Source organism: Ursus americanus, chromosome 3 (assembly GCF_024610735.1).
Source record: "Ursus americanus isolate L20-20 chromosome 3, mUrsAme1.1.p, whole genome shotgun sequence".
Taxonomy (NCBI): Eukaryota; Metazoa; Chordata; class Mammalia; order Carnivora; family Ursidae; genus Ursus; species Ursus americanus.
Window position 1 is genome coordinate 76,309,907 of NC_142129.1, and position 14,984 is coordinate 76,324,890.

At 35.7% G+C, this 14,984-nt stretch overlaps 1 protein-coding gene across 2 annotated transcripts in view; it reads left to right on the top strand.

Annotated features, from left to right (window-relative positions):
• The window catches only part of SEMA3A (semaphorin 3A), a 446,060-nt gene that overhangs the window by 232,189 nt on the left and 198,887 nt on the right, over window positions 1–14,984 (top strand). The window contains exon 4 of one of the 2 annotated variants that reach the window (XM_045793365.2): window positions 14,375–14,568. In XM_045793365.2, the coding sequence (XP_045649321.1) occupies window positions 14,457–14,568 (112 nt within the window). In that variant the 5' untranslated portion in view covers window positions 14,375–14,456. Of the gene's footprint in view, window positions 1–13,934; window positions 14,569–14,984 lie in introns of those variants that run through there. The other variant, XM_045793366.2, reaches the window with a different exon arrangement.

A 14,984-nucleotide genomic window follows, 5' to 3' on the forward strand; every position in this document is an offset into this window, starting at 1 on the left:
GCCGATTTCTCCTCCCTCTCCTCTTTGCAATTTACACCCTGTTAATGGCAAAATCGCTCCCATTTCCTGCACTCACACATGCTCTCTCCTGTTATGTGACTTTGTACTTGGGCTGAAGCCCTGGCATGACCTCCTCATCTTTCTTCACCTGCTCTTGCTCATCATTTAAGGCCCGGCTCAGGCACCATTGCCCACAGAAAGCCTCCGTAAAATCCTCCTTGGGCTAAATGCCTGTCCTCTGTGCTATGGGAGCAATTAGCATGTATTTTCTTCCATTTATGAAAGAATGGGACCTCTTCAGAGGCAGAAATCACAAGTTTTGTCTTTCCCATAGCAACTAGTTCAGTACCTGGAAATGAATGGTAAAGATCCATTGAAATAAGTTGAATAAAAATTATCATCGATAGGGGAGCCTGGGTGGCACAGCGGTTAAGCGTCTGCCTTTGGCTCAGGGCGTGATCCCGGCGTTATGGGATCGAGCCCCACATCAGGCTCTTCCACTATGAGTCTGCTTCTTCCTCTCCCACACCCCTGCTTGTGTTCCCCCTCTCGCTGGCTGTCTCTATCTCTGTCAGATAAATAAATAAAATCTTTAAAAAAAAAAAATTATCATCGATAGTGCTGTTGCCCCTTCCTGTCAAATGCATATCTCAATGTAACCAAAATGAGAGGAAGGTAAATCGAACATGTGCATTTTGGTCTCTATTAACCCTTCCTGAGGAAGAAATTTAATTTTTCTTCCCAAAATGGTAGGAATAGTAAACACTCCTAGAAACTTCTTCAGCCAAACTTTTCTGCATCATGTCAGTTGCATTTAACATCAGAACCATGGACTTGAACTTCATCCCACATTTCTACTTCAGGGACTAGAATAGAAGCTATGTTATAAATATGTTTTATTTAATAGATTAATATTTTTATATTGGGGCTTTTATAAATATTTCAAATATTTTAACAACAGTAGTATATAATAGTTTTTACATTCTAATCCCCAGGTGAAATTGCAGTTTTAAATAGAGCAATATGAATCATTAAATTCTTATTTCTAATTAAAATAATTAAATATTGTTAATATTTTAAATGATAAATTTCACACTGTGGTTTGGAAATACACCTGAGAATACAGTATTGTAGGCAGTAGAAAGAACCAAAGATGGAGTATATCTAGTCCAGCTAACTCATTTACAGAGAAGGATATTGAAATGCCAAGAAATTCATTATCTAATAACATATAATTTGTTAGTACCCAAGCTGGAAATAGGACTCATGTTGAGTTTCTCTCATCAGCTGTACTGCCTGCCTCCTTACTTATTCTTTAGAAATATAATCCATGTATTTGGATCAAATATGAGACAGCACCCACCCATTGTTTCCAATATACACACCCCACCACGTGGAGTGGTTAGATAATGGAATCTTTTTGTTGCTGTAACTCTTACTTGGACCACTGAGAAACATGAAAGGCTCATCTCTGAAATTAATAGAATCAATGAGTTGTTACAGAATATTCTTCTGTGCTTTACAATTTTATTACAGATTTTTTCCCAGTATATGTAACAAAATGGAGGTCTGAAAAGTGACATTTCATATCCAGGAAAAATGAAATAAAACACTCAGAAGAAAAAGAAACCTAAAGTGCAAATACTAATAACAAAGAAAATAATTTTTTTATATTTAAAATTTAATCAGTGTATGTAGGTCACTAGCCCATCACTTGTAAAACAACATACTATTTAGATGTTGAACATTATTTTTAGAGAATTGAATATACACAGTATCCATTTTTTGTAATGAGACTCAGGTGATGGTATTTACCTTTAGACCCATTTACAATGCACTAATCAGAAACCTGCAGTTTTCTATATCCAAGAGTCTGATTTCTGAAAATAGCCTTTATCAGTTTTTCCAAGACTGAAATCTGAGAGTAATTCTTCAGAATAAGGAAGTGGGTCAAAGCCAACTGTTCCATTTGTTTTAAGATGCCAGAAATCACACGAGTTTGTATTATTTGAGAAAGAAGAAAAACATTTTATTACATATCATTGAAAACTATGTCAGACTAGCTAAATACTTTAAAATGACAAGAGTAATTATTTTTTGTCTATGTTTTTTAAGTTTCTAATTAAATGGCATCTAGAAGACTGTTGGTGTGTATTTCTGTAAGGCTAGTGTTAACTTTGCCACTTCAACTCAGTTGCAGAACTTTGTGGTAGGAAACTCATTTGTTTTTGAATTCTTGCAATCTTCGCACAGAACAGGAGTTCATAAATGTTTGTTGAATTACATTTAATGTGTATGTATATATGCCCTCATGTATATATATATCTATACATATATATGTGTGTACGTACTTATACACATATACAGATGTGCATATATATGCATGCATATACAAATACATAAGACTAAAATGTTTTATAATCTGTGGAGAAAAGATATTCACTTAATTCAAACCCCTCACTGTCTCACTGGTTTAAGGTCCTTGTTACTTACGCAGTCTTTTTCTCTTGTGGCAGCATTGTTTCAGTGTAGAGCATTTGAAGGGAAACCTGCCTCCCTCACGAACAGCCCCACCAACCTCCGGGGAAAAGGGTGACACATTTTTCCCACACCTACTTACACAGGAAGAAGACTTACCCCTTAAATGTTATAACACCTGATATTTAGCTTATAGGTCAGAGAACTGGGCAAAATGAAAGCCATTTCTGTCAAACCTATACCTAATGAAATTCTATTATTTAAGGATATTTCATCACTCTACTACAAAATACTTTTCTACATATCCCTAATGAGAACACAGTAATTTCTTCAGTTAAATATAGTTTTTAAGACATAGTATTTTTTGCTTTTTTTTTTTCTTTTTTAAATAAGCATGTGGTCATTGACCAGTTGTTGTTGTTGTTTTTGTTGTTGTTGTTTTTCTTAATCCTGCATTTTGTTTTTCACACCAATCTTCGTGGGCTCAGGAATACATGAAATTCTTTGAATCGGTTTTTGACATAATGGGCAGAGTTCTTCTGAAGACCTTCAGATTTCTTTCAATGCCTGTTTTTGCTGTTCATCTGAAAATAATGGTTTTGACAGCCAGCTTTGTCTCTGCTACCAATCCCATCCTGCATCTCCATGACAATAGTCAGGAAGTCATTCACTTACATTTATGGGGGACCCATTGTGTGAAAGGAATTGCACTAGGAACTTAACAGGAAACAGTCCGTATGAGCCTCACCACTGAAATGTCCTGTAATTAAAGTGGTATTAAAGACAAATATATTCATGATATGTGCACTTTACTGACAGAATGAATACATATAAATATGCCCCAAACACAACACATACATATAAAGATTTAGTTCATAATGCGGTACAATGGGTGTTGTGGTGTGACTACAGCTAAGATAAATTATTCTGCAAGACTTTGTAGAGAATTTACTATAAAAAAGTGGACTAACCAAATTACAGATAGAAGAAACTAGAGAAAGGGATACTTACTACAATACTATGTTTACTATATTATACCTGGAAAAAGATCTCTTACCCATTTCTTAACATCCAGTCACTCATTTTCTCAGTTGAGAGAAAGGACGATAGAAAGTATCGCAAAGCCCGTTTAATGAAAACACACCAAAAAATAGAAAAACAATAGCAATCAAGAAAACATTTAGAGAAAATTGAAGGGCATCTTCGTTTGTACAATGAACTAAGTTTTTAAAATTCACAATGTAAAATTGCTGGCTGATTTCTCTTTTCTAGTACTTTAAAGCGTAAATGTATTGTGGAGATATTAGCATTTCGATAAATCAGAATGGGAAGAAAGCTAGTGTCAATCATGTAATTTTTATGAAATTTTTCTGAAATGGTATGAGGCAAAGGAAACATGATCTAGCTGCTGGGGTGGCAAACAGCCCGCCACTGTTAGATAGCTCAAGTGCCACATCCTGCATCTTGTTAAATGTAACTCAATCCAGTCTATTTCAGCAGAAGGGTCTTTATTTTCATCCTGGCACTCCAGTCTTAAAGTAGACTAAAGCTTAAGTTTGTTTAAAGCTACAACATGATTATTCCTATAAAATAATTAGTGACATTTGAACCACTTTCTGATAGACTCAATTTAGTGGGAGACTAAGCGGCTTTCCACATTTATTGAATTCACATTTGAAAACGCTGCTAACTACATTGGAAACACAGCATTTTTGAGGGAGTCCAACAGCAGGGACTTTTAAAATTCAGCCTAGGTTTATAAAACACGATTCTTTTTAAAAATTCTGCTTCACCTATCCCACTGCTTATGGCCAATATGTCTAGAAAGTTTTGCCATGGACTGATACTTACATGAAAATAGAAGCTGTAATTCTATTCAGATTGTCACTCTTGTATTTTTATACTTTGCTATGCTTTAACTTCTGGCAATTATTAAGAAAAAATATGAAAATGTACTAATTTTGTAAATTAAGATATCCATAATTTATTTCTGAATCTAAGTGGTATTTGGTGGGTATCCACCTATAGACTTGAGAAACTCTTCAAAGATCGTTGTGTAGTGTTAATCATTGCCGCATCTTTGCCAATGTATTTTAACAGTGATAATAAAGGTAAAAGGGAAATGTTCCTGTTGAAACTATTATAGTAAAACATTCCATTAGGATGGAAATTAACTTATTTACCAGCCAATCAAGATTCCCTAGTGTTCTGAAAACAGCATGAAGAAAGACTCTTGAACAGTTAAAATACTAAAGAGTGCTGTTGACCTATGAGACGTAATGACTTAAAATATAAATAGTAGCAGGAAATATTCCCATAATAGTTATACAGGTGTTTCACCTGATGACCTAAACTTCTCTGCTTCCCAAAGTTAAGTATGACACTTATCTGGGAAAATAATTTGCTCTGAAACATAAATACTCACTAACGTATGAAGCTTGCAACTTACGTTATTAAAACTCACTTGCATGTTGAGGATTTAGTGCCCGTAATGGGTCATCTTCTAACTTAAGGCTTGATTTACCATAAAAGACACAATTCTTTCCATACTGTACAAACTGTGAAAGGTGGAGGATCTCAAATAAACATCTGGCCAAGTGAGTCACTAGCAATTTGTTAAGAGGTGAAATGCCGTCCCCCTTCAGTCTGCAGCTGCCTACAGTTGCCGGGCTGATTAGCAAAGGCGACCTCATGCTTGTTAGTCTAAGTCATGGTTTTTTACTACTGCTCTCTCTACTCTTCGTATTCTAATTTAGATATCTTATTCTCCGTGGTCAAACCTGCTGCACTTGATATGTAAATTTGGTGCATTTAAAAATCTAACATGCAGTACTTACAGAACAACTTTCAAACCCTCAAATTAATAGCAACCTAGCTTCTCCTTTCTTCTTTTTCATCTAACATTTGTAGTGTCTACTGCAAGGATTCTGAAGGGGACGTCTTTTCTTACTCCTAGAGGGCATTTTAGAATCGCTATTTTCTTTTTCAACAATATCGACATGATGCCGTCTCCTCCTCATTTTCAATTCTGCTGCCCAGAGGTTGGGCCAAACCCTGTGACTGCAGAGCCTGGCTCCCTTGGGTGTGGATGCAGAGACTTGGCCTAGGAACCCTGACTTCCTGGATGTGCTTGTATTGGGCAATGCCAAATGTGGTATCTGATTTGATCTTAACAGGCTTTGGGAAGAGGGGGATGATCAAATTTATTTCTAGACAAAGAAACTAAAATTTCACTTGTATTGCTACAAATTGTGGTCTTCTGCCTTAAACCCACATGTCCTGTCTCATATAATACATGCATTTTCACAGTAGTCGTGGCTTTCTTTCTGGTAGTTTTATAACCGCCATTCTTAATTTTTTAAATGAAAAAAAAAAAAAGAAAAAAAACAAGAACTTATTGCCTGCCATTTGGAAACACCATACATTTGGAAACCCTGTTAGAATGTTCATTTCAATTACCACCTATACTGTAATCATTTGAAGGCTAAGGAACTGAAGAGAGGTCTTTCATCTGAGAAGAAAGACATAGCTGTATAAAATAATAATAATAATAATAACAAAACAATGACACTCCCCATGCTTTGAAGGAGGAACCAAAGATACTCTCTTTCGTGGGCTGTAGTATCATTACATTAGCAGCATTTTAAATGAGCAAATTAGAACTCTCTGTAATGCTACTGTCTACACTCCAATACATGCTTAATATCAGAGCATGGAAAACTAGTGCAATTATATCTGCAAATAAATAATTTCTAAAAACTATTTATGAAAGTTGTGAGATTTCTGGGCCACAATAGTTTCACTGTCTAGGATATTTTCCTCTTACACTTTAATTAATTAATCAATCCATTAATTAATAGGTTAAACTTTACCCTATGCTGAATGCTATGCTCTGAAAATAAAATTATAAAAGTTTCTGTTCCTTTTTGAGATTAGAGCATACTGAAGAAACTTATAATATAAAATAGTAAGAGCTATAATAGATACATGCACACAGCACCATAGATTCACAGAAGAGACAGCTCCCAGAATACTTATAAAATATTGTGAGAAATCACGCAAGGCCTTTTCTTTTCTTTCTTTCTTTTTTTTTTTAAGTGATCTTAGATCCTGAGTCCCTAATGCAAAATCCTGATATAGGCAGATTAACTTTAGGGGAATACAATAGCCTATAATCATACGTAATCCAACAAAATATGCAGACAATCTGTCATCAGCTAGGGTCTTCCGCAATAACAGAGAAGATAGTATATGAGGAATGAAAACAGATACCGGATTTGATGTAAAGAAAATAGTAGTCTACCTCTGAAACTAATAATATACTATAGGTTATTTAATTGAACTTCAATAAAAAAATAAAAATTGAACAAATTTTAAAAATTAAAAACTCAAGAATATAAAGAAAATAGCAGTAGAGCTATATTTTAAATAAATAAGTAAATAAATAAATAGATAAATAAATAAATAAATAAATAAATAAATAAAGCAAGCAAGCAAGTAAGCAAGCAGGCAGGCAAGCTAGCACTCTAGGTCGAAATAGGTACAGAAAGCTTTGCAGACAGTTTTTATGCTTTATGGTAGAAAGTTACCAAAAAATAAAAGATAAACTGGCTCTGGTTACTGAGAATACATATCACTGTTCTCAAAAAACTTGGAATTTGTTTTGCAAGTCACAATAGTTGACACCTACATGATTCTCAAAATTTTGTTGAATGAATGGGTAAATATGAAATAAATAATGCACGAAATATGGTAAGTAAAATATTTTCAAAGATGACTGGATGTGAGAATAAAGAAAAATCTATTTAAAATCGCATCTCTGGAACCGTATGACGTTTGCAGGGTTCCACACAGTGGCAAGCGCCTACAAACTCTTGTTGACAGCCCAAGAAATAGATTAGCATGTTGAGCTTGATTCGTTCAAGTTTAGTGTTCTTATTTCTCTAAACATTTTTATTTTGGCTTAATAGAATCGAAATAGGTTTCACAACATCACTAAATCTGTAGTAATTATTTAATATGTCAAAATGAGATCGCCAAACACCAAACCATCTGATTCTATCAAAACCAAAAAAATCCAATGCCATTTCTATGAAGTTACACAATGAGAAATGTACTCATTATTGAAATCTGTTAAGTTAAAAAAAATTAGTATTATTATTTTTATGCCTCAAATGGAGTTTTGTAAAATTCACTCTGTTGGATATTTGGGGGTCTTTGCTCTAAATTACCAAAGTCATATATCAACTTCTAAAAAACAAGCATGGGGTTCATCACATTATCATTTAAGTCCTCACGTCAAACCATTTTCAGCTTGGATCTGTAATTTAAGAAGAGTCAAGGCTGGGCATATTGGATGTGATTTCTCCTCTCATCAATACAGCAGGCATGAGAAAATGAATTTATGTTGATTGATTTTCAAAGAGATTTATTGTATGGCTATGTCCTGAGGAAAAATGGGGAAGATTTGAATTTTCTTCATAAATCATTTATTAATAATAATAATAAATTGTTAGCTAATAAACAAGACATTTCCTAATCTCTCCCATAAGGTGACAGCTGCTCCTGTAGCCAGCACAGTGAAATGAAACCTGGCATATCATTCCAACCCCACCCCCATGCCACAAAGGAGAAAATGGGGGTGCATAGCCTGGACCAAATGATATTTAACACTTGAGACAGTAGAGAAAAAGGAAGAAAATAATTGAAGTTCTTTCTTCCTAACTCTTGCCATTTGGAGAAATCTGTGCCCTTGAAGACTAGACTGCACTGTAGATTTTGAGTCACCATCCGCCACACAGTTGGTTTTGCCATTTTAATAAACCCTTTTAAAGGACTTTAATTCTAGGTTTCAGCATTTCTGTTCTCTATCGTTATCAGCTGCAATCTCTTTAAAAACATTAAAAAAAAAAAAAAAGAAAGGGAAAAAGCCTGTGCTTAGAATATAGAGATTTTAGGAAACTTAACATCTGAGGTGAAACAGTCTTTACAGTGCGTAACAAAAAGAAACTATATGCATCTGCTTTGCCTGAGTCATGTAAAGGAATCCTTGAAAACACCCCTACAGAGTTTCTTCATCTTGTTTATTTAATACAGATCTGCTTATTTATTTATTCAGTGAGAAGGTGTTTTTTACTGAAAGCCAAATAATTAATAACTTCATATTCTGAAACACTCAACAGCCAACCTGCTCATTTCATTTGTATTCCACAGACGCCTCATTTTTTCCTCCTCACTGCCTGGCCTGTACTGATCAGTATTAACAATGGGATTTTTGTCTCACTTGAAAACTTTCTTGTTCCATTTGAGTTGAGGTGGAGACGCTCTCACTTAAAAAAAAAAAAAAAAGGAAAAACAGGTATTTTGATATTTTCATTATTTTCTTATTTCAATATGTTAATCTTCAGGGACACTGCATTCACTTATCAGATAATCTGATAAAGAAGCTGTAAGTGATGACAAGCTCCTTAAGTAGATGGAAAAGAAAAGCTCCCATGTAAAACATTTTAAAATGTTGAAAGATACAATGGATTTAAGACATCAAAAGAAGAGAGACTTGAAAAATAATCATTCATATTTCTAATAACTGGATTTTAGCCACTTCCGGCCGCTCTGATACTAACCATAAACAAAATGTTAATGCATCCCATTTTTGTCACTCTTTTACATCCCCCACTCAAACTTGGTAACCCAGTAAAACTCACCTACTCAGGCCCACGAATCAGATTCTCAAAGAAAGGGAAGCTACCACCTCACCTTACCATTCAAGAACTTCCTCTATAATTTCTGATACCCTTAATTGTCTAAACCTTTCTTGAAATCTGCAGCCACAAATAATGTGACTGGCCAGTTTCTGGTCTCCTGCATTGATCTAAAGTTTATCACTTCAATTCATTTGAAAAACAAGGAGTCTTTTGAGTCCCTCTTTACCTTAAAGTATCGTGAACATTGATGTCAGGAGAGAAAACACAAAACTGTTTTTTTGTTTTGTTTTGTTTTTTTAAGCTGTTACAAAATCATTCCAGAGGCGGGATGAGCTTTTTTTCCTGAAATCTCCATTCACGGAAGTGGGGACGGGGGTGGGGGGGCGTGGGGGGGGTTAAAGAGCAAGGGAAGAGTTAATGCTTCCCTAGAGAGTGAATTCTCTTTGCCTTTTACCAAGTCCTCCTCTCAACTCAGGCTTTCGTATGTTGCTTATACTAAAAGCATTCACAAGGGTCAGATTCTGAAAAGTTTAACTTAATTTCTTAAATATTGCTTTTAACCTGCCACCCCCAGCTCCCAGTGACTACTACAGTAGTTCTCAAATCTATCATTTTTGGCTAGAACAAATAATGCATCAACTATTTAGTTTGCCCAATTAATAAGATGTCTTCTGATCCTCTAAAGAATGTTTTCACCCACGCAATTCTTTTTTAGAAAAAAGAAAAGGTTTCAAATTCCCTGTACCAGAAAAACCCTCATTAAAAATGAATTTCCAACCTGAGATGTCAGAACAAGGACAAATGTTCGACTATGACATTTGCTATAATTCTGTTGATCACAGGCCTTTCTCATATAGCAATGAAGCATCCCTTGAAGAAAAAAAAAAGTAAGAAATAGCAGATGTTAGGTGGAAACTAATATCAGGGTTGTTTTGTTTTGTTTTGTTTTGTTTTGTTTTACGTGACTCAGTTGAACAACACCTTGAAGAGAGTACCAGAAATTTGTCTTTCTTTTTGTATTGGTTTCCTTCTTGATGTTGCTTCTTAAGGGAACTGGTTAACCAACTCATTCTAAAATTCTGAACTCAGTTATTTCTCTTAAAGAGGTCATCTACTTCTGTCAGAGGCACACACTTTGGGAGCAGTACTCTATCCAACCACAATAAAACAGGGTTGGAGTGGGATTACAGGGCGAGGCAAGCATATTTACCAAAGTGCACCGTAACTTCAGGTATATTTAATCTGCTAAATTTTTAAATACATCTAAATTATATTTCTCCGTATATTCTTTTATGCACAAATATAGGAAGAGTTTTCACCTACCACTGACAGTAAGATCCAGGGCATCGATAACCTGAGGAAGTACTTGGAATACCATCTCACAAGTTAGAACGAACATTTCTGCTCTTAAATTACAACGTTGGTTGCCATCCCAATTTGTTTCATAATAAATAAAATACAAAGAGCGGGCATTTAAAAAAATATCACATTGGTTTTACCCAATGTATGCAAAAATCAAAAATACATTTTCAATGGAGAAAGGCTTTAATATGCATCTTCTCTGACATTACAGGTCTTGGGGGGAAAACAAAACCTACCCAACCTGTTGAGAAGTTGGAAGTGCTGTTTCTCTAGAAAATCAAGCACACCACCCAGAAAACTGTCACTCTCACTCGGAAGTCTTTGTAACCCATCTCAATATGGAGCGGGGCGAGGCTAAACACTGCTGATTTATATGACAGAAATGTATACAACACCACGGTTATCATAGTAAGCACCTGCTCAAATTTGACTCTGGAGTAGGAGTTAATCACATCTGAAGAGTTGAAATTTAAAAAAAAATACTAGTGATTCACCTGCAAGTAAAGTTAGTTATAGCACGTGATATAGACTGCAAGTTAGAAAATCATTGAAAATAGAGAGACTACTTTGAGAAAAAAGCAAAATAAGATTTTTCATTTATGCCTTAAATAAAATTTGATGTTAAAAGGTCAGTGTAATATTTCTGACTTTTAAAGAGTAGTAAATGATGTGCTAACATCAATGGCTAAGGTGACAAATACTGCAGGCTTACTCATACCAGAGCTTGGGCCACAGACTGTCAGAGTAGGGCGTGACGTTCCTTGGGGGGTGAATCAAAATCTCCATTTCACACACACAGCCAGATTTTGAAAAGTTCTGAAAAACACCCGCCCAGATCCACCCTACCTTGTTTCTACCTCAGCTGAGAAATATGTTTAACCTTCATTATCCTTTATGTGTTTGAGAGTATAAGAAAAAGTTGAAAACAACTTGAACCCTGATGAAAGTCAAAGACTTCAAAAGAGGTAGAAATATAGATTCCATATACTTTTGTGTTTCTCAGGCATGTAGTTTTTCTTTCCTTTTTTTTTTTTAAGTTACAGTTAAAATATCCATGGCGTAGCTACACTTTTCTTTTATAATTTAATCAGTCTAACATAGTTATGCTTACCCAAAGAATTTACTATTTTCATACTTTTTAAATAAAAAAGGCCACAGATTAGCAAATGTGAAGGTGAATTTATTAAGCTTTCAAACATTTGAAAAGACACAAAGATCATAAATTTAGAGGGTAAGAAAAATATGAAATATAGAAAAATATATGAAAGTGGGTTTTTTAAATTATGTGTGTGTTTCTAAACATGGGGTGTCTGTACTACCAAATTCCAGACTTCAACATTAATTTAAATTACTTGTTTTACAAAATTAAATAACTCTGTCCTGATTTTGTGGTTCAAAATCCAGATTGAATGTCTTTCCTCCCCATGGAGTCAATTCATCCTCTTTTATCTGAATTTTACCTACAACCTTTCATTTTTCCTGGAACACATCAAAATGTTTCAGAATTAGACATTACGCAAGTGAAATGGATACATTTCTAAATTTGCTTATCCTGTTTAGTTTTGACAAATGTAAACTTGTTCCCCTACCCTAGATACCGAGAGCTAGAGAAAAAACAAATATTTAAAGACATTTAAAATATATATTAATGAAAATGGTGCAACTATTTAAACTATTTAAACTAATTATATGTGATATTTCAAAAGGTTAATTCATTAGTCCAATCCTCTAAATAATCCCAAAATAACATGAATTCCTCTGTAGAATAAATGTCTATAGAGAGTAATCCATGGAAGACAGACAAGCCTCTTGTCGTTTGTAGCCTTAATCCATTGCCTAGAGCGTGAAAAGTGCTCAGGATAACAAGTGTGGGAATCAGTAAAATCAACATTATTTTTGGATTTTATTTTCTTAACAATACTGACTGATCAATAGGCTTGCGGAAACTGACAAATACAATACGGTCAGTTTGATGAATCAATCTAGTGAAGTAGAGAGAATCCCTCCACCCCTTCCCCCATTCTCCCTCCTTTAAATTCTCTTCCTCCTTCTCCTCCTTCTCCTTCACCCACGGACTCACCCACCCCCCACCCCCCCACACGAAGAGACAGAGATAGTGACAGAGAGACAGAGATAGTGGCAGAGAGACAGACGGAAAGAGGGAGGGGTGGAGGGACATGCTTTTTTCCTATTGGTCTGTAGACATTAAGTCAAGAAAGCTATACTGGCGATGCTTAGATCTTTTTCCGTAAGAATACTAAGCCACTTTCAGTAAGTGTTTACATTTGTAATTGGGAGACTTGCCCTCTTCTTTCAGTTGAGAAATTTCCATACTATTGAAGTAGGGTTCTCTCTTCTGTTTTTCAATTGTGTGTGTTGTAATGCAGGGCGGGTAGGGCAGAAAGAGTTGAGGAGTAAAGAGGGGAAGTTCCTGTCCTATTAACTTTTATATTTCCCAACCCTCCATATCCTAAAAGGATATCAGCTTTGGAGAACATCGAAAGAAAACTAGAAGAGGAAATTGAAACACCTCAGACAAAATGTCTATTTAGAAAGAACTGATGGTGTCTGTATGACTGCCTGAACACACACATTCTTGTGCACAGAAAATTGAATAACCCCTCAGCAGCTCATGAAGACACAGAGATATTCTCTTTCTGTTGGTCCTTGACACTCAGCAGGGACTTTTGTGAACTTTGTCATCTTCCTCTGCCCTTTAAACCAAAACTAGGGAAGTGGCTTTAATTAATGAGATGTGATGCATTACAAATGTGAGCCAGAGCATTCCAGAAGCTGGAAAACCATAGATGTTTTTAAATTCTGAGTATCCCTTTGAGTTGTAATTTATAATTCTCAGTGGACCTATATTTGTCTTGAACTGATTGTTGAAATGGGCTTTACTAGGAATTTCTTCACTGAAATTGCAGTGGGGCGGGGGAAGGGGGTAGTTGAGCCAAGGGGGGGGGGGTGCTGGGAAGAGGGAATGATCTCTAACAAGGCTTTAAAACCTTCAGTGGTTAAAGTTATAGTGGTGAAAAAGATATACATATGTATATGTGTCTATATGTATATAGTATATTTGTCTATATGCATACACACACACATATAACATACAAGTTCAAAGGAATTATATCATGAGTATCAGTTGTAAATTATGTAGGTAGCAGGATTCAGATTTTTTTAATCAAAATTGCACCTAAAAATGGCTATAAAACAACGCGTGCCTTGGGAAGTAAATTTATAGCTACATGCCTTTCACAGGCACGCTGGAGGGTTCTGCTCCCAGCTCTAATCTCTATGAGATGTTTTTTGCATGTGTTGTGTGACAGGAGGGAAGGGGAGTGGGTTGAGCTCGCCTGTTCTCCCATTGTCAGCCAGTCTAGTGAGTGTTGGGAAAACCTGTCTGTGGGATCTTGTGTCATCTCTCCCTACATGTGTACAGGAAAAGTCCGCGCTGCTCACGGTTCCTCTCTCTCTCTCTCTTTCTCTCTTTCTCTGTTTCCCTTTCATTCTGCTTCCCCGGAGCCGAATGAAGCAGAGAGCAGGATTAGAGTCCGCCACCGGCTATCAGAAGAGCCTAGATAAAAGGAACTGCTTCTTAAGCACCACTGCAGCAGCCCTTGTTAATTTTTTTTTTTTTTTTTCTTTCCACACAACAGTTGTGCCTCATTATCCGGTGCCTGGCTCGATTTTTTTTTTTTTTTTTTTGGAGGGTTTGAAGTTTCTGTGCTTCAGTGACTGTTACAGAAGAAGAGGTGTTAGTGTTGCCGTGAGGTCTTGATTGTCTGCATTTATGAATGAAACTGACCTAAATCACCTGTTACCTCCAGTTTCCAGATTGTTTGAACTTCTCTGGCCGCACAATACAGGAGGGAAGGCTGAAGCAGCATAGGGACCTACAGCGTCTGCAGCATGGGCTGGTTCGCTAGGATTGTCTGTCTTTTCTGGGGAGTGTTACTTACAGCAAGAGCAAACTATCAAAATGGGAAGAACAATGTGCCAAGGCTGAAATTATCCTACAAAGGTAAATCTTTATTTTTCTTTTATTTTGGCTAGCTTTGTAATGCCCCCTGCCCCCCACCCTGCCCCAGCCTTTTCATTCCTTGAACTCCCTCCCAGCCCAAACCATAAAACCTTTAGTTTAACCTGGGAAACCTATATGATTGTGTGTATCTTTCTGAGATGATTTTAACACTTTTTTATAAAAGCATGTCTCCTCTTTGATATATGACAATTTAAATGCAAACAAAGAACATTTAATCACATTTGCAGAGAAGAGCTGAATGCCTAGTAAATGCTGATCTGTATATGTGATCATATGTTCTGTTAATTTTTCTGACTCGACTTCTATTAAAATATCTTTAAAAAATCACTATTGCAAAAATAGTCTCTTTGTAGATGTGAATGCTTCACCTATAGTAATTGTTATGATAAATTGTA